At 38.1% G+C, this 20,680-nt stretch overlaps 1 protein-coding gene across 18 annotated transcripts in view; it reads right to left on the bottom strand.

Annotated features, from left to right (window-relative positions):
* DLG1 (discs large MAGUK scaffold protein 1) overlaps positions 1 to 20,680 on the bottom strand; it is a 271,038-nt gene that overhangs the window by 240,392 nt on the left and 9,966 nt on the right. For all 18 annotated transcript variants that reach the window (XM_063661354.1, XM_063661352.1, XM_063661351.1 and 15 more), the window contains exon 4: positions 14,810 to 14,976. In XM_063661354.1, coding sequence (XP_063517424.1) covers positions 14,810 to 14,976 — 167 coding nt within the window. The remainder of the gene's footprint in view (positions 1 to 14,809; positions 14,977 to 20,680) is intronic.

Consider the following 20,680-nt stretch of genomic DNA (forward strand, 5'->3'; position numbering starts at 1 on the left):
TAAAGCATATCCAAAGAAAACACAGATACTCTTTCAAGTGATTCGTCTAGTCAAATATGAAGTAATATGAGCACCCAAATTTAAATGTATGTAAACATTTAGTAAATAAAAATTTCTCAGTAGCAGTGATAACTCTGTAAAGAGAGAGATCAAGAAAAAGGGGGAACTTAGCAACCTCTGGAGGGGATTATCACACAAGCTACTCAAATAACTGATCATTAAAAGAAAGTAATGTAAACTTTAGCCTGTCTTTTTAGAAGGAACAGAAGTTCATCCCTAGGTGATGAAGAAAAAGAGTGTTATAGAAAAAATAACATTTTGAAACCTCAAATGTAGTGATTTGGCAATGATCACCAATGGGGGGAAACTGACTCACTACAAGGTGCCAAAGTACAACCCCATACATACTTCACAACATCAACAAGAAAAACGTACCTTTCCCGTGGAGGATCTGGAGGTCCCCACCTTTAAGCAATCCAACTCAGCACCACAAGAGCAACAACCTGATATTGTGAGCCTCCTGATGATGCAATATGAAATACAACACTGTGTATCACTGTGAGGTCTGCTTACCAAAAACGAGTCTGATCAACCTTTACACCTAACTTCCTCTTACCAGAAATACAAGACTTAGTGGAATGAGTTAAATAACATGAGGAAACAAATTAGACAAATAAAGAATGTGTGATAGTCTATAAAACAACTGGCATGGTCTCTTCAAAAAGGTAATGTCATTTAAAGGTGTGGAAAAGAAGATAAGGAAGACTATTCTACTAGATTACAAAAGACTAGAGACACTGTACCAGATTTGGTATGTGTACTCCCAACCCATTCCAACAGTTGCCCCCAGATCTTCACACCTACCTTTCATCCTGAGCAGCCCCAGCAACACTTCGTGCCTGTGGCCCCCAGTCCACATCTCCTCCTCTCACCCCCGTCACTGGGGGCTTTCCTGATACATCACCTACACTGACAAATCCACAACTCTAAAGTATGGGGGAATTGCTGCCCACTAGAAGCCAGTAGATAAATTCTCTCTCTTTCCTTCCAGAGTCCTAACGTGCAGTGCAAATGGCTTCTCAGGGATGCAATACCAAGGACACAAAAATCAGTCACACTTAGTGGCAGGAAGCACCCTTGTATTAGTTTTTCCCCTTCCTATAATATTTTCACCCTTCCCCTCACTTCTGCTCTCTAGGAATGAACTCTCTAAATAAATTAATAGCACCTAAGCCCTCTGCCTCAGGTTCTGCTTTTAGGAAAACCCAGTTAAAAACAGACATCTAACAATCAAATGCATAAATGGCATGTGTACTGACACCTAACAATCAAATGCATAAATGGCATGTGTAGTGACACCTAACAATCAAATGCATAAATGGTATGTGTACTGATTTATCTAATTTTTTTAAAGTCCCACAAAATAGACTGGGGACAATTTTGAATAGAGATTGGAGAGAAAACTGAACAATTATTGCTATTTTCTCAGATGTGATAATGGTAGTAAGATAACACAGAAGAATATCTAACTATTCTTACTCTTAAGAGTTGCATGCTGAAGTTTTAATAGTTTAAGTGCATGATGTCTACAACTGATTTTCAAATAGTTCCAAAAAATACACACATACAGGAAAAGTAAGCACAATCTTGTCTGTGAGAAAGACTAGGTGAAGGCAAAAAACTGTACCCAGAGGATATGAGACACCTAAGAATACACAAAATGCACACACCTCAGACATCTACCAGCTACTTTAGTTTATGGGAGTTTTATGGTCTACACTCATCTACAACTGGTGCTATAACTTTTCATCCAATTTCAGATAACTCCCCCAGCTAGCACATCACAGTAACTCACAAGCTGCAACTCTTTGCAACACACTCCTATAAGCAAAGCTGAGTTTTTTTCCAAGGTAAAATGCCATATTGATTGTAGTATTCACATATTAATTCACCACTGAACATGCATAAACTGGGCACAGTGGCTCACGCCTATAATCTCAGCTACTTGGGAGGCTGAGGCAGAGGATAGCTTGAGCCCATTAGTTCAAGGGTGCAGTCAGCTATGATCTCACCACCTCATACTAGCCTGAAAAACAAAGCAAGACCTCCTCTAAGGAAAAAAAAAAAAAAAAAGCATAAAACTGTGCTGTTGTTTTTATTAGGTTTTAATCTCTTTTAATATGTCACTCACAAAGTTTTAAGTGTTTGGTCCCTACCCTCATTTTTCAAATAACGCCTGTGGTTTTCATTGTGCCATTTTTCATAGTGTGGGGATTTTTAGGAAAGTATCTGTTGTGTTACAGCAGACCTGAATGTAAAAGAATGTTCAATGCAACACTAATCAAAACTGGAAACAATCCACATGACCATCAATAGCAGAATGTGTAAATATATTTTGGTATATCATACAATGGAATATCATACAACAGTAAGGATGAAAAAACTTTAACTACATAGATGAAATGCACAAATATAAGAAAAAAGAAGCACACAAGGGGGTGTATACACTGTGTAATTCTCTTTATATGCAATTTAAAAGAACGCAAAACTAATCTATGATGTTGGAAATTTGGATGGTCCTCTGAGGAAGAGGGGATAGGTAGTAAATAGGGAGAGTACAAGGAAGACTTCTGGGGTACTGGTATTTTTCTTTTTAAACTGAGATAAAATGGACATGCTATAAAATTCACCACATTTTAAAGTGTACAATTCAGTGATTTTTGATATTTTCATAGACTTGTACAACTACCATCACTATCTAATTCCAGAACCTGTTAGCAGTCATTCCATGTTGTTTTTCTGGGCCTGGTATATTCACAATGCAGTAATTAACCTATTCCTTTATTATTTGTGTATCTTTATGTAAGAATATTATACAGTATTTCAGTAAATTTTTTGTTAATGTTTAGAGGACTTCAGATTAAACCTGGTACAGTGAATATGTGTGTGTGTGTATTTTTTTTTTTTTTGAGACAGTGTCTTGCTCTGCCACCCAGGCTGGAAGACAGTGATGTGATCTCGGCTCACTGCAACCTCTGCCTCCCAGGCCTCCTGCCTCAGCCTCCCAAGTAGCTGGGATTACAGGTGCCTGCCACAACAACCGGCTAATTTTTGTATTTTTAGTAGAGACGGGGTTTCACCATGTTGGCCAGGCTGGTCTCGAACTCCTGACCTCAAGTGATCCGCCCGCCTCTGCCTCCCAAAGTGCTGGGATTACAGGCGTGAGCCACCGAACCCAGCTGAATATATACTTTTAACTCTACTGCCTCCTAAAACTCTACTCAAATTAAAGCAGATGGCTTATTTTAAAATATTAAACCACAAGGTCAAAGAGAAAGGGAAAAGTATCCCTTAACACCATTCAGTCAGAAAACTCCCCTTCCAATAAGATAAACACTGAAGGACTAAAAAGGCGGACTTGCAAATAGCAGGCAAAACTTTTAAAAAGCTGTATGCAAGAATCAACATGCAAAAAATCAGTAGTATTTCTATAGACCAACACCAAATAATCTAAAAAAGAAATCAGGAAAACAATCACATTTATAATAGCTACCAAAAAAAAAAAAAAACCCAAAAAACCTAGGAATAAATTTAACCAAAGTAGTAAAAGATCTCAACAATGAAAACTCTAGAACACTGCTAAGACAAACTGAAGAGGACACAAAAAAAAATGGAAAGATATCCCATGTTCATAGATTGGAAAAACTAACATTGTTAAAATGTCCATACTACCCAAAGCAATATAGAGACTCAACGCAATCCCTAATAAAATACCAATGACATTCTTCATAGAAATAGAAAAAACAAGCCTAAAATTCATGCAGAATCATAAAACACCCCGAATACCCAGAACAATCCTGAGCAGGAATAATAAAACTGGAGGCATCACATTACCTGACCTACTACAAAGCTACAGTTACCAAGTAAGCATAGTACTAAAAACACACAGAGAACACCGAAATAAATCCACACAGGCACTGACCTAAAACACACAGAGAACACAGAAATAAATCCACACAGGCACTGATCTAAAACACACAGAGAACACAGAAATAAATCCACACAGGCACTGATCTAAAAACACACAGAGAACACAGAAATAAATCCACACAGCACTGATCTAAAACACACAGAGAACACAGAAATAAATCCACACAGGCACTGATGTAAAAACACACAGAGAACACAGAAATAAATCCACACAGGCACTGATGTAAAAACACACAGAGAACACAGAAATGAATCTACACAGGCACTGATCTAAAAACACACAGAGAACACAGAAATAAATCCACACAGGCACTGATCTAAAAACACACAGAGAACACAGAAATAAATCCACACAGGCACTGATCTAAAACACACAGACCAGCGGAACACACAGAGAACACAGAAATAAATCCACACAGGCACTGATCTAAAACACACAGACCAGCGGAACACACAGAGAACACAGAAATAAATCCACACAGGCACTGATCTAAAAACACACAGACCAGCGGAACACACAGAGAACACAGAAATAAATCCACACAGGCACTGATCTAAAAACACACAGACCAGCGGAACACACAGAGAACACAGAAATAAATCCACACAGGCATTGATCTAAAAACACACAGAGAACACAGAAATAAATCCACACAGGCACTGATCTAAAAACACACAGACCAGCGGAACACACAGAGAACACAGAAATAAATCCACACAGGCACTGATCTAAAAACACAGAGAGCACAGAAATAAATCCACACAGGCACTGATCTAAAAACACACAGACCAGCGGAACACACAGAGAACACAGAAATAAATCCACACAGGCACTGATCTAAAAACACACAGACCAACGGAACACACAGAGAGCACAGAAATAAATCCACACAGGCACTGATCTAAAAACACACAGACCAGCGGAACACACAGAGAGCACAGAAATAAATCCACACAGGCACTGATCTAAAAACACACAGACCAACGGAACACACAGAGAGCACAGAAATAAATCCACACAGGCACTGATCTAAAACACACAGACCAGCGGAACACAACAGAGAACACAGAAATAAATCCACACAGGCACTGATCTAAAAACACACAGACCAGCGGAACACACAGAGAACACAGAAATAAATCCACACAGGCACTGATCTAAAAACACAGAGACCAACGGAACACACAGAGAGCACAGAAATAAATCCACACAGGCACTGATCTAAAAACACACAGACCAGCGGAACACACAGAGAGCACAGAAATAAATCCACACAGGCACTGATCTAAAAACACACAGACCAACGGAACACAGAGACAACACAGAAATAAATCCACACAGGCACTGATCTAAAAACACACAGACCAACGGAACACAGAGACAACACAGAAATAAATCCACACAGGCACTGATCTAAAACATACAGACCAGCGGAACACAACAGAGAACACAGAAATAAATCCACACAGGCACTGATCTAAAAACACACAGACCAACGGAACACAGAGACAACACAGAAATAAATCCACACAGGCACTGATCTAAAAACACACAGACCAACGGAACACACAGAGAACACAGAAATAAATCCACACAGGCACTGATCTAAAACACACAGACCAGCGGAACACAACAGAGAACACAGAAATAAATCACACAGGCACTGATCTAAAAACACACAGACCAACGGAACACACAGAGAACACAGAAATAAATCCACACAGGCACTGATCTAAAACACACAGACCAGCGGAACACAACAGAGAACACAGAAATAAATCCACACAGGCACTGATCTAAAAACACACAGACCAACGGAACACACAGAGAACACAGAAATAAATCCACACAGGCACTGATCTAAAAACACACAGACCAACGGAACACACAGAGAACACAGAAATAAATCCACACAGGCACTGATCTAAAAACACACAGACCAACGGAACACACAGAGAGCACAGAAATAAATCCACACAGGCACTGATCTAAAACACACAGACCAACGGAACACACAGAGAACACAGAAATAAATCCACACAGGCACTGATCTAAAACACACAGACCAACGGAACACACAGAGAACACAGAAATAAATCCACACAGGCACTGATCTAAAAACACACAGACCAACGGAACACACAGAGAACACAGAAATAAATCCACACAGGCACTGATCTAAAACACACAGACCAATGGAACACACAGAGAACACAGAAATAAATCCACACAGGCACTGATCTAAAAACACACAGACCAACGGAACACACAGAGAACACAGAAATAAATCCACACAGGCACTGATCTAAAACACACAGACCAATGGAACACACAGAGAACACAGAAATAAATCCACACAGGCACTGATCTAAAAACACACAGACCAATGGAACACACAGAGAACACAGAAATAAATCCACACATTTAAGCCAACTCATTTTTGAAAAAGAAGCCAAAAAGACACAATGAGAAAACGACAGTCTCTTCGATAAATGGTGCTGGGAAAATCTGGATATCCATACGTAGAATGAATCTAGACTCCCATCACTAACAATATGAAAACATAACAAACAAATCAAAATAGATTAAAGACTTAAATCTAAGACCTGATACGATACGATACGATACGATACGATACGATACGATACGAAAACATTGGGGAAATGCTTCAGGACATTGGTCAGGGCAAATATTTTTTAGGTAACACCTCAAAAGCACAGGCAACAAAAGCAAAAATAGGTAAATTAGATAACATCAAGCTAAAAAGATCCTGTACAGCAAAGGAAATGACCAACAGAGTGATGAAACAACTTACAGAATGGGAGAAAATATCTGCAATTTATCTGACAAGGATTAATAACCAGAATATATAAGGAGCAACAAAAAAGCAAATATCTGATTTTGAAATGCACAAATGATCTGATTAGACATTTCTCAAAAGACATACAAATGGTTAACTGGTATATGAAAAATGTTCAACATTACTAATAATATTCAGGGAAATGGAAATCAAAACCATAATAAGCTGGGCACGGTGGCTCACGCCTGTAATCCCAGCACTGTGGGAGGCCGAGGCAGGCAGATCACGAGGTCAGGACTTCGAGACCAGCTTAGCCAGCATAGTGAAACCCTGTGTCTACTAAAAATATTTAAAAAATCAGCTGGGCATGGCAGAGCACACCTGTAATCCCAGCTACTCAGGTGGCTGAGGCAGGAGAATCGCTTGGACCTGGGAGGTGGAGCTTGCAGTGAGCAGAGATCGCGCCACTGCACTCCAGCCTGGGTAACAGAGCAAGACTCTGTCTCAAAAAAAAAAAAAAAAAGAAAAAGAAAAAAGATATTCTCTTACCCCAGTTAAAATGGCTATTATCAAAAAGACCATAAATAACAGATGCTGGCTATGGATGCAGAGAAAGGGACACTTTGGTACACTGTTGATGGGAATATAAATTAGTACAGCTACTACGGAAAATAGCATGGTCACTTCTCAACCACCATTTAATCCAGCACTCTCACTGCTAGGTATATACCCAAAAGAAAAGAAACCAGTGCATCAAAGAGATATCTACATGCCCATGTTTATCGCACCACTATTCACCACTGCCACGATAGGGAATTAGCCTAAGTGTCCCTCAACAGACAAATGATAAATAAAATAAAATGTAGCATATATATACAATAGAATATTATTTAGCCATAAAAAAGCATGAAGTCCTGTCACCTGCAGCATCATGGATGAGCCTGAAGGATATCTTATGAGAAATAAGCCAGACAAAGAAAGGCAAATATCACATGTTGTCACTCATATATGGAAGCTAAAAAGCTGATCTCATGGAGTTGGAGAGTAGAATGGTAGTTTATCAGAGGCTGAGAAGGGTAGAGTGAAGGAGGGGAGGAAGACAAGTTGGTCAATAGGTACAAAAATACAATTAGAAGTGTTCAATAGCACAGTAGGTGACTATAGGTAACAACAATTTATTGTATATTTCAAAATAGCTAGAAGAGAAAATCTGGAATATTCTCAACACAAAGAAACGATAAATGCTTGAGATGATGGATATCCCAATTATCCTGATTTGATCATTAAACATGGTATGCATGTATCAAAATACCACAAGCACCATATAAATATGTATAATTATTTATCAATTTTAAAAGAGTACTATTGAAAGCAGACTAAGTGTATATTCTTCCAGACATGCCTAACCTCTTGGTTTTCTTTTCACACACAGTCATACTGCGCCTCCTGATACGTAACCTGCTTTCACTCATTTAATAGCACATAACAGATATACAGAATATATTTTGCCTGCTACTTTGTCTTGCATTAAATGGCTCTACTGTAATGTGTTTATCCGATTTCTTACTGATAATCTTTTACATGCCTTGTTGGTTTCTACTAATTAAGGCTGCAACGAGCATCCCTGTACAAAGACCTTCAATAATTTGTGGTAAATCTGTAGCATACGCTGGATCAAAGGATACGAATATAAAGTTGTCTTTCAAATTAGTTGCACTACTGTATTCTCCCTTACTAACTGTATAGGAGCTTCTGTTTCCTCCTATTTATTTAATCTCTGACAATCAAATTTGTTAAAAATATCCTTGCTGTCAATGTAATTTGCATTTTTAAGTGTGGCTGAGCATTTCTTCATAGGCTTATTGGCCCACATTTATTTCTTTTTCTTCAAACTACAATACTTACATTGTTGAGTCAGTTTCCTATTGAATACGGGCCTTTTTCTTAGTTTCTATAAGAGGTTTCTTAGGTTGAAAGGACTGGAAATTAAGATTAATCCTTTTTCATATATGTGACAAATTTTCATCCTAGTATATATTTTATCTTCGTATTATATCTTTCAAGATTCAGAAGTTCTACAATCAAAATTTGAAGTCAAAGTCCACAAAGAAATTCTATAAAGTCAGCAGCATTCTTAACCTTTTAATTTTTGTGGTGTTTTTTGGTCATGGTTAGAAAAGCCTTCCCCATTAAAAATCAAAATTTTTATTTTTTTTTGATTTTTAACTTTTTTTTTCTTGTTTGGAGACAGGGTCTCGCTCTGTCGCCCAGGCTGGAGTGGGGTGGTACGATCTTGGCTCACTCCAGCCTTGACCTCCAGGACTCAAGAGATCTTCCCACCTCAGCCTCCTGAGTAGCTGGGACCACAGGAGGGAGCCACTACGCCCAGCTAATTTTTGCATTTTTTGTAGAGATGGAGTTTCACCATGTTTCCCAGGCTGGTTTCGAACTCCTGAGCTTAAGCGATCTGCCCAACTTGGCCTCCCAAAGTGCTGGAATTACAGGCATGAGCCACTGCGCCCAGCCCCAAAATCTTACTTTTATGGTTTCTTTTTTTTTAACCTTTGAATCTCTAGTCTAGTTGAAATATATTGTGACGTTAGGAGTAGGGTGCATCCTTTTCTACTGAAATGTCCCATTAAATCAGGCAATTCCTCCTACTCTTTCATCTTGCCTTTTTTTCCAGAGGGAGTCTCACCCTGTCACCCAGCTGGAGTGCAGTGGTACAATCTTGCCTTCCTGGGTTCTTTGGCAACCTCTGCTTCCTGGGTTCAAGCGATTCTCATGCCTCTGCCTCCCAAGCAGCTGGAACCACAGGCACACACCACCACACCTGGCTAATTTTTGTATTTTTAGTAGAGGCGGGGTTTTGCCATGTTGCCCAGGCTGGTCTTGAACTCCTGACCTCAGGTGATTCGCCTGCCTGGGCCTCCAAAAGTGCTAGGATTACAGGTGTGAACCACCAGGCCTGGCCTCATCTTTTTAAGAGCCATCTATCCTTCCTTATAAATCAACCCTTTTCTACTGAAATATCCCATTAAATCAGGCAATTCCTCCTACTCTTTACTCTTGCCTTTTTTAAAGTCATATATCCTTTCTTATAATCTCTAAAACTAATTCACTCTTATTTTAGAATAGAATTGTTCTCTTAAAAATGACATGTTATTTTTAAAAATTAAGAGAGAGAGCTGGGTGTGGTACCTTACGCCTGTAATCCCAGCTACTCTGGAGGCTGAGGTGGGAGGATTGCTGGAGACCACCACCAGGAGTCTGAGACTAGCCTAGGCAACATAGTGAGACCCAGTCTTCAAAAAACTGTTTAAAGAAATGGTTTTAGGGTCGGGCATGGTGGCTGAGGCCACCCAGCACTTTGGGAGGCCAAGGCAGGTGGATCACCTGAGGTCAGGAGTTTGAGACCAGCCTGGCCAACATGGTGAAACCCCATCTCTACAAAAATACAAAAATTAGCTGTGTATTATGGTGGGTGCTATAATCCCAGCTACTCGGGAGGCTGAGGTGGAAGAATCACCTGAACTCGGGAGGTGGAGGTTGCAGTGAGACGAGATCGTACCATTGCACTCTAGCCTCGGTGGCAGAGCAAGACTCCGTCCCCCACCCAAAAAAAGAAATGATTTTAGCTGGGTGTGGTGGTGCACACATATAGGCCCAGCTACTTAGCAGGCTGAGGCAGGATGATCCCTGAAGCCCCCAAGTTTTGAGGATACAGTGAGCTATGATCGCACTACTGCACTCCAGCCTGGGTGACAGAGTGAGACACAGTTTCTAAAAAAACAAAAAAAGTAATACAGAAAAGTACAAAAAAGAAAAAAATCCCTATCACTCTGAAACAATCATTAAACACTAAACAAGCATTATTCCAAACATCTCACTAGACATATGCTCAAAGTAAAAGATAATATATACAAAAAAAAATTTTTAAGAAAATGGGATACTAAGCCTGTCCCTTTAAATTTACTACATCAGAAGAAATGGAACAAACAAAGTTATAAGGTCACAAAGTAACTGACAAATGACCTGGCAAGAATTAGATCAGTTAACTTTAAAAAAAAAAAAAAAAAGACAAAGAAAACTGGATAGATGCTTTAAAGATGAAGATTTGCATTTTAAGAGAATAACAGTCAAAGCTTTGTGAAAACTGAGCAATCTTAACTACTTTTAGCAAAAATAATCCTCTTTTTAGTCCTGCAAATGCAAACATGAAGTCAAAGAGGCATGCTGCATGCAATTTTGTTGGAAAAGATTACTATATCCAAGAATTAGTATACAAGTATAACCTAAATTCTGTTTAAGACAAAATGGTTTTGATTTTCAAATTTTTCAAGTTATAGTACAATAAACTTTAAGTTTTAAGTTATTTGTTTTGAGTAAGTGGATTCTCTAAGTCCCTTTTTAGTCCTAAACATCATGCCCCAAGAGTCTAAAGTAGCAAATGAAACAAGGGATCAAATGATCACTTAGCCAAGTTTTCCAAATGAAGCATGAATGGATGGGTGAAAGGGAACATGCTTACCTTCTCTCATAGCACCTTCAAAAAGTAGAAATTAAATCCCCAAACATTCCAGGTTTTTAAAAAAAAATCATTATAAATATCATCCATCAGTGTGTTTCAAAACTATTTACATTTTCAGACAAACATTTGTCAGGATTTTCTGTCATCTCTATAAGATGGTACTTCCTACTAACTGACCTTGCTTACTCAAGTTTGATATATACAGGTTTTTGCTACTTTTTAAAAATCTAGGCCTTGATGGACATATCCCAATGTTCCCCTTAGAGTCCATTCATGAATACGAACAGATTTCAAACATTACTACAGCATTTTCCATGTGCCATGCACTAAACAACACTCTGTGACCATATTCTCTTCTCATCTACTTTCCAAACTAATAAGATCTGACGCTCACAATATGAAAGTTCTTTTTCTCCTATTCCCTTGAAGTGCCTTTATCATTTTCATAATATATCTTTCAGGAGGTGTAGAAACCAGAGCTGCAAATAGCACTCTAGATATGAGTGCCTCGTCATTTTATAAAAATTGAAGTGTTACCAATGTCATTTTTGATGAAATTCAATGCACTACTGATCTTCCTGAATGAAATGTATATGGAAAAAAACTTTCAGCTTACAAAACTGTCCACTTTTTCAATCTTAACGAATACCTACAGTTAAAAATATTATTATTGATATATAATTGTATGTATTTATAGGGTACATGCGATATTTAGTACATGCATACAATGTGTAATGGTCAAATCAGGGTATTTAGAATATCCATCACCTCAAACATTTATCATTTCTTTGTGCTGGGAACATTTCAAATCTTCTAAACCATTCTGAAATAGACAATAAGTTATTGTTAACTGTAGTCACCCTATTGTGCTACTGAACAGTAGAATGTATTCCTTCTAACTATTTTTAAACTCATTAACCATCCTCTCTTCATCTTTTCCCTCTCCCACCCTTCCCAGTCTCTGGTAACTATCATTCTACTCTTTACCTCCATGAGATCAACATTTTTAGCTCCCACATGAGAACATGTGATATTTATCTTTCTGTGCCTGGCTTAATTTCACATAATGACCTCCAGTTCCATCCATGTTGCTGCAAATGACAGGATTTCATTCTTTTTATGGCTGAATAGTAGTCCATTTTGTGTGTGTGTGTGTGTGTGTGTGTGTGTGTGTATCACACTTTATCCATTCATCTGCTGATGGATATTTAGATTGATTCGATATCTTGGCCACCGTGAATAATGCTGCAATAAACATGGGGGTGCAGGTATCCCTTTGATATTCTGATATCCTTTCTTTTGGACAGATACCCACTAATGGGATTGCTGGTGGGCAGTTCTATTTTTAGTTTTTTTGAGAAACCTGCATACTGTTTTCCATAATGGCTGCAGTAATTTACATTTCCACCAATAATGTCAAATATTCACTATCAATGGTTACACTGATCCAGCCATTACTTAAACAATCGCCTATACAAATAAGTAAATCGAGTATAAGAATTCGAGGCTTTATAATCAAAGGTATCATAAATCAGACAATAAAAAATACTAGTAAGCAATTCAATTCTCTTAAAGTTTAACATGTTTTTTACATAAGCAATTTTCTAACCTAGAACTAAGACAATAAATGTGAAATAACTGTCTTAGTCCATTTTGTGTTGCTACAGCTGCATACCTGAGACTGGGTCATTTATGAAAAACAGAAAATAATTTCTCACAATTCTGGAGGCTGGGAAGTCCAAGATCCAGGTATCTGATCTGGTAAGGGCCTTCTTGTTACATCTCAACATGGCAGAAAGCAAAAAGGTAAGCTAAAATGCAAAAGTTTTTGTGGAGGCTCTTTTTTTTTTTTGAGATGGAGTCTCGCTTGTTGCCCAGGCTGGAGTGCAGTGGTGCCATCTCAGCTCACTGCAACCTCCGCCTCCTGGGTTCAAGCAATTCTCCTGCCTCAGCCTCCCTGGTAGCTGGGATTACAGGCACATGGCACCATGCTCAGCTAACTTTTGTATTTTAGACGTGAGACGTGGTTTCACCATGTTGGCCAGACTGGTCTCAAACTCCTGACCTCAAGCAATCCACCCGCCTCGGCCTCCCAAAGTGCTGGGATTATAAGCATGAGCCACCATGCCCAAGCTGTGGAGGCTCTTTTATAAGGGCCTTAATCCCATGAAGGATAGAGGAGTCCTCATGGCCTAATCACCTCCTAAAGGTCCCACCTCTCATTATCTTCACATTGGCAACACCTGAATTTTGGAGGGCACACATTCAAACCATAGCAGTAACTGACTGAAGACATTTTAAAAATCCATTTGAAATAGACCTCAGACTATTATAAAGGCAAGTGATGTATTAACCCAAAGAGTATGGAAATGGAAATTATCCTGGAAAAAGTGATGGAAAAAAAGCGTAAAGAAAATAAGGATATACACAATAAACATTATACTAATCAAAAAGAAACATACAAGGTCTAGGATTAATAAAGAGAACTGTGAGTTGGGTGTTAAGAGTCCTGAAATTCAAAGGTATAATTGCCCAAACTAGCTAAATAAAGTGGGTCAAGTTATTTTATTATGGATCTCAGTTTCCTCATCTTTAAAATGAAGACAAGGGATCAGATGTGCTCTGATTCTTCCTGCTCTAAAATTCTATAGTTCTGTTACTTAAAACTGAGAAGCCATCTAACTTCTTTACCAAAGTGCTATCTGGTTGCGGCCTACCACCACTTTTCCGATTTATTATTCACCAAACAAAAACGTCGCATTTTCCAGGCACAGCACTATCTTACACTAACTAGAAAGGACTAGATTCAAATTCAGACAAATAACCACTTTCAAATGACTAATGCGTCTTAGGCAGAATCTTCGTTACAAAATGCTTCATACCTCTGCTATACCATATTCAACTGGGCAACAGTATAACACACACAAAAAAGAATATTACTAAGATAGTTATGAATACTCAAAGAAATAACTTTACAGAAAATGTAGAAACCAAAGCTGATGTTCAGGTTTATTCTTCAGTCTCTAGTTGAGTTTGAATGCCATCCTTCAAGCCAATAAAGAAGAGATTCCTTGAGATAAATGGGTACAACTTAGAAGCCCAGACCACAAAACTATATCCTATTTCTACGAAAGAATACCAGAGCAAAACTATCTTTTCAAAGTACCATTTTCAAAGTACCATTTCCATTTTAATTACCACACAGGTGAAGCCTTGTTGAGGTCTATCATGCAAAGAATTTTTTAATAGTCTAAATCAAGTATTTCAGACTTCAAACATTCATAACATTTTAAAACAGGGGCAACAGAGAATCTGAGCTTTGCTTTTCAAAAATATTTTTAACCCCATTCTCTTTATTCTATTATAAATTATATTTCCATAACAAAATCCACTTGTATAAAATATTATTTTAATAAAATAAAGAAACATAGTAACACAAATAAAGTGATCACCAAAAAACAGCTTCAGAACACATTTTTTATCTCACCTCTACACTAGGGCTAAGGCTGCTTGGCAGTGTCTCTGAAGTCACAGTAGAGCTTGGAAGGCTGGAAATCTCCCAAGTATTCACAGGTTGAATTGGTTCAGACGGCTTTGAACGATCTATACATTTTGGATTATCCAGTAAGGTCACTTCATAAAATTCTTGAATATCTAGAAGGAGGAAAATAAAAATTCATAAGTATTTATATTTTCTAACTAAATTATGCAATGCTATAACAACATAACTCAAAAGCACAATTTTTACTCTAGATTAGTAAATCAATTCCCATCGTATAATGTACTTAAACAGTGAATATTATCTTATTTCATTATATCACAATCATATCAGAACCTGCAGGGCACAGTGTAAAATTCATAGGCTTTTTACACTTCAAAGTCAGCACTTGATTCAAATCCCAACTCCATCACCAACTAGCTACAAGTTCAGGCAAACTGCTTAACCTCTGGTAACTTGCCTCTTACCACTGTGAATTGTTTCAAGGCTTGAGTATAATGCATATAAAATGCCTAGCACTATAGCACAGAATAGGCTCCTAACAGATGGTAGCTAATATCATTACTGTGAATTCTACAGATAGGAGTTATTACCATTTACCACCAATATCTAAGCTGGGAATGTAAATCCCTCAAGTGGTTTTAATTGCCCTTCTAGCCAAAGCCAAAAAAAAAGAGGAAGTTAAAATCAAAGAACTAGAAGGGCTTTCGGATATCCTCTAGTCTGAATATTTTATAACAGTAAATTAAATATTTTATACTACTTTAGAAACAATCAGTTAAAGTCATGACAAAACTCTAAAACAAATGATAAATTTATTTATAATAGCACAGGATAATTTAAAAAATCAAATGACTTTGCAATCAGCTAGAATTATAAAAACTTAGTATATTAACACTAATTATTCACGCTATTCCGAAGCTATAAGTAGCAGTTATATAATGCTTAGATTCACCATGCTTAGTTCCTTATTCACCAACTTGTATAATTTTGGATAAAGGAATAGTAAAATTAGGCATTACCCTGTATAGAATAACTCATAACTGTAAGCAACATTTAGACAGAATAACTTAGACTTCTTGCTTCTCATTATTTTAAAAGCATTAGTCCTTTTAAAAATGAACTTCACAAAATAGAGACAAACTTAACTCCCTTTTCAGTTGTGTTTTTTTTGAGAGAGACTCTCGCTCTGTCGCCCAGGCTAGACTGCAGTGGTATGATCTCGGCTCACTGCAGCCTCCACCTCCTGGGTTCATGCGATTCTCCTGACTCAGCCTCCGAGTAGCTGGGACTTCAGGCACGTGCCACCATGCCTGGCTAATTTTTGTATTTTTAGTAGAGACAGGGTTTCACCATGTTGGCCAGGCAGGTCTCGAACTCCTGACCTCAGGTGATCTGCTCGCTTCAGGCTCCCAAAGTGCTGGGATTACAGGTGTGAGCCACCGCACCCAGCCCCCTTTCAGTTTTAATAACCAGAGGAATTGCAAAACTTTCCAAGTAAAGGGCTGGTAAAAACTAACACTTGTACAGTGAGGATAATATTAACCGACCTCACAGGGTGTTAAGAATATTATATACACACATACGCACACACACATATGCGCTATGCATACACGCAAACACACATCAATGTAAAACAAAATCCAACCATAGCAAAATAATGCTTCAGAAGTCACATCTCTCAATACTATTTTATCAGGAATTGCCAAATTTACTACCTAGTATAAAATGATAGTCTTTCAATAAACCTATGCAAAAATTTAACTTGAGTACAACTCTAAACTTAAACCTTCACCACGAAAATTTAAAGAAAATGGGAGCACAGAGGGGTAGTCAAGAGACTGCCAACAGCTACAAGTGATTCTATATTCATCTGAAGATCCAGAACGCTTACCAAATACCAAAGAATAGAAATCACCTATTACATTTTTATTTACTACCCCGCGAAAAATTTTCTTTGAAAATAATGATGCACTACAGCAAGCAGGAAGAGAAAACAAGAAAATGCAGAAATACTAAAATATGTATTAGGAAAAAATTAGATTTTAGTTGATTCACAACTGAAAACATTAATTTTGTTGAAACCTACTAGGTCAATCTTATCACAGTCTATTCCTCATTTTCCATTCATAATCTGCAAGTGCTTTCCCTGTTTTGGCCTAAGCTGGGTTTCCACAAGTCCAATTCCTGAACACAGATCTAAATAAGGCCACAAAAAGCTCTAACATGTACACTAAGAAACTTCCAAAAATCAAACTTGAAGAAAAGCAGTTAGGTCCAACAGAATAGGCCAGAAACATTCTTATTTATTAAAAAACAAACAAAAAAAACTGGAAATCTCCAAGATCACACATTTCAGAAGCCTTCAAATATACAATTTTCTTTTACATAAAAACTTTTCATTACCTTTGTTATTTTCTTGCTAGAATTCAAAGTCTGCAAACAATGGGAGTAAAGGGAAAGTGTAGAATCCCAGAAATACTCTCAAAGGGGGTAAGGAATGGGAGAAAGGGAACTTTCAAATAGGCAAAGAAATGTTCTAGCTTTTGGTGACAACTTACATAATCTTAAACAGAGAAACCCACAAGCCAAGAAACATTTCTCAAACTAAAGAAATAAGGCAATACTAACTTAGAGTCAGAGGAGAAAATCTAAATACAGGCCCAAGAGTATGTAATAATTTACCATAATACCGGTGACATTTCTAATCTCTGAGAAGATAATAATTTTACTTGATGTGGAAAAGAGAATGAAAAGACAAGCCACAGACAGGGAGAAAATACTAGCAAGACACATACCCAATAAAGGACTAATATTCAAGTGGACAAAAACTTCTTTAAGACTCAACAATAAGAAGACAATCCAATAAAAAAATAGGCAAAAGATACAAACAGACACTTCACCAAAGACAGAGATGGCAAATGAGCATATATCAAATATCACCAGGGAATTTCAAATTAAAACAAGATACTACTAAACACCTATTAAAATGGCTAAAATCCAAAGCACCAACACTACCAAATGCTGGTGAGGACACAGGGCAACACATTGCTGACAGGAATGCAAAATGGTACAACCACTTTGGAAGGCACTTTTGGCATTTCTTAAAAACTATACACACTCATACTATATGCTCCAGCAACTGCGCTCCTTGGTATTCACCCAAACAAGCTGAAAACTTAAGTCAACTCAAGACCCTGCACACAAATGCTCACAGTAGCTTTATACTAACTGATAAAACTTTGAAGCAACCAATATGTTCTTTAACAGGTGAGTAGATAAACTGTAGTATGTCTACACAATGGAATATTATTCAGTCAAAGAAAGATACGAGGTATTAAGTATGAAAAGGCATGGAGGAACCGTAAATATATTACTAAGTGAAAAAAGCCAATCTAAAAAGGTTACATACTTATGATTCCAATTATGACATTCTGGAAAAGGCAAAACTATGGAGACGGTAAAAAGATCAGTAGTTTCCAGGAGTTTGTGTGGGGGGTGCAGAAGTGGGGTACAGGGGAAGAAGAGCATACAGGATTTTTAGGATGGTGAAAAACAACAGCGGTCTCCAACCTTTTTGGCACCAAAGACCGGTTTTATGGAAGACAATTTTTCCACAGAAAAGAGGGTGGGGGAGCTTCTGGGGTGAAACTGTTCCACCTCAGATCATCAGGCATTAGATTCTCTCCTAAGGAGGGCACAATCTAGATCCCTCACATGCGCAGTTCACAACAGGGTTCATGCTCCTGTGAGAACGTAACGCCGCTACTGACCCGACAGGAGGCAGAGCTCAGGTGGCAATCGCTCGCCTGCTGCTCAGGTACAGGTCTGTGGCACGGGAGTCGGGGACCCCTGCTGTACAATACTGCAATAGTGGATACGTGTCAAAGCAAAAAATGTGCACATCAGATTTGTCAATGTACAATGCAAAGAGTGACTACTAATGTAAAGTACAGGCTTTAGCTAATGACAATATATTAATATTGGCTTATCAATTTTAACAAATATACCACACTAATGCAAGATTTTTTTGTTTTTGAGACAGGGTCACTCAGGCTGGAGTGCAATGGTATGATCACGCTCACTGCAGCTGTGATCCCCCTGGCTGCAGCAATTCCACCACGTTGGCCTCCTCAAGCGCTGGGATAATATGCAAGAGCTACCTGAGCCTTTTTTTTTTTTTTTTAAAGAGACAGAGTCTCACTCTGTCACTCAAGCTGCAGTACAGTAGTGCCTTGACCTGGGCTCAACAAATCCTCCTACCTCAGGCTCCCAAGTAGCTGGGACGACAGGTGCATGCCACCATGCCTGGTTAAATTTTTTTTTTTTTCTAAGACAGGGTCTTACTATGTTGCCCAGGCTGGTCTCAAACTCCTGGGCTCAAGGATCCTCCCACCCTGGCCTCCCAAAATGTTGGGATTACATGCGTGAGCCACCACACATGGCCTGCAAGATGGAAAAGGGAAGTGGGGGTTTGGGATATGGGAACTGTACTTTCCACTCAATTCTTCTGTAAATTCAAAACTGCTGAAAAAAATCTATTAATTTTTTAAACTGCATGAGGGATAAACATATTAAAAGGCAATCTCATACTTTGTATCAAGATAATTTCCAAATGCATTAAAATGTTAAAAAAAGTCTTGAAAGAATTTCAACACAGGTGAACGTTTTTACAATCTTGGCAATAGATTATAATAATCTTGGGGCTTAGAGTATTGGGGATGTTTCCAAACGTGTTATTAAGGGCAGAATGCACTATACTGATAAAGAAAAATACTGATAAACCTAACCATATATATATATATGTTTTCTTTAAAATCCAAGTTTAAAAGCAAATAACACGGGAAGTTATTTGCAATTTACACGGCAGAGTTGATACGCCTAATGTAGATTTTATACTTCTAAGAAAAAGGAAAGAGGAGGAGGAAGGGGCACAAATTAAACAGATAATTTACAAAAGAAATTAAAATAATTAAAGACTTTCTTACAGCTTTGGTTATTTCTTTAATCAACAAAATGCACAATAAAACATAAAAATGACTAAAGGTATATTCCATATATCAGAGTAGAAAATATTTAAAAGATGGATAATACTCTATATTGTTTAAGGTATGATGAATTGGTCATTCTTCCACATACTTCCTAAAAAATAAATACAACATTCCTAAGAGTATTTAACAAATTACATCAATAGCCTTAAAATGCACACTCCCTTTGACCAAACAATTCATTTCTAGAGTTTGTCCTAAGAATATAGTAAAGAATTGAAACAAAAATGCATATGCAAATACAATATTTATAATTCACAAAAATTACAAACCTAAATGCTCCTAGGAAACCATTAAAAAAACTACAGAAAATCTATATAGGCCGGGTGCGGTGGTTCACACCTGTAATCCCAGCACTTTGGGAGCCTGAAGCAGGCAGATCACGAGGTCAAGAGATCGAAACCATCCTGGCCAACATGGTGAAACCCTGTCTCTACTAAAAATGCAAAAACTAGCTGGGCGTGGTGGCGCACACCTGTAATCCCAGCTACTCAGGAGGCTGAGGCAGGAGAATCACTTGAACCCAGGAGGCAGAGGTAGCAGCGAGCCGAGCTTGCACCACTACACTCCAGCCTGGCGACAGATCAAGACTCTGTCTCAAAAAAAAACCCTATATAAACAGTCACTTAAAATGGTACAAATCTGGCCAGGCACGGTGGTTCATGCATGTAATCCCAGCACTTCGAGAGGCTGAGGCGGGTGGATCACCTGAGGTCAGGAGTTCGAGACCAGCCTGACCAACATGAAGAAACCCTGTCTCTATTAAAAATACAAAATTAGCCGGGCGTGGTGGCACATGCCTGTAATCCCA

The sequence above is a fragment of the Pongo pygmaeus genome, chromosome 2 (assembly GCF_028885625.2).
Source record: "Pongo pygmaeus isolate AG05252 chromosome 2, NHGRI_mPonPyg2-v2.0_pri, whole genome shotgun sequence".
NCBI classification, from domain to species: domain Eukaryota; kingdom Metazoa; phylum Chordata; class Mammalia; order Primates; family Hominidae; genus Pongo; species Pongo pygmaeus.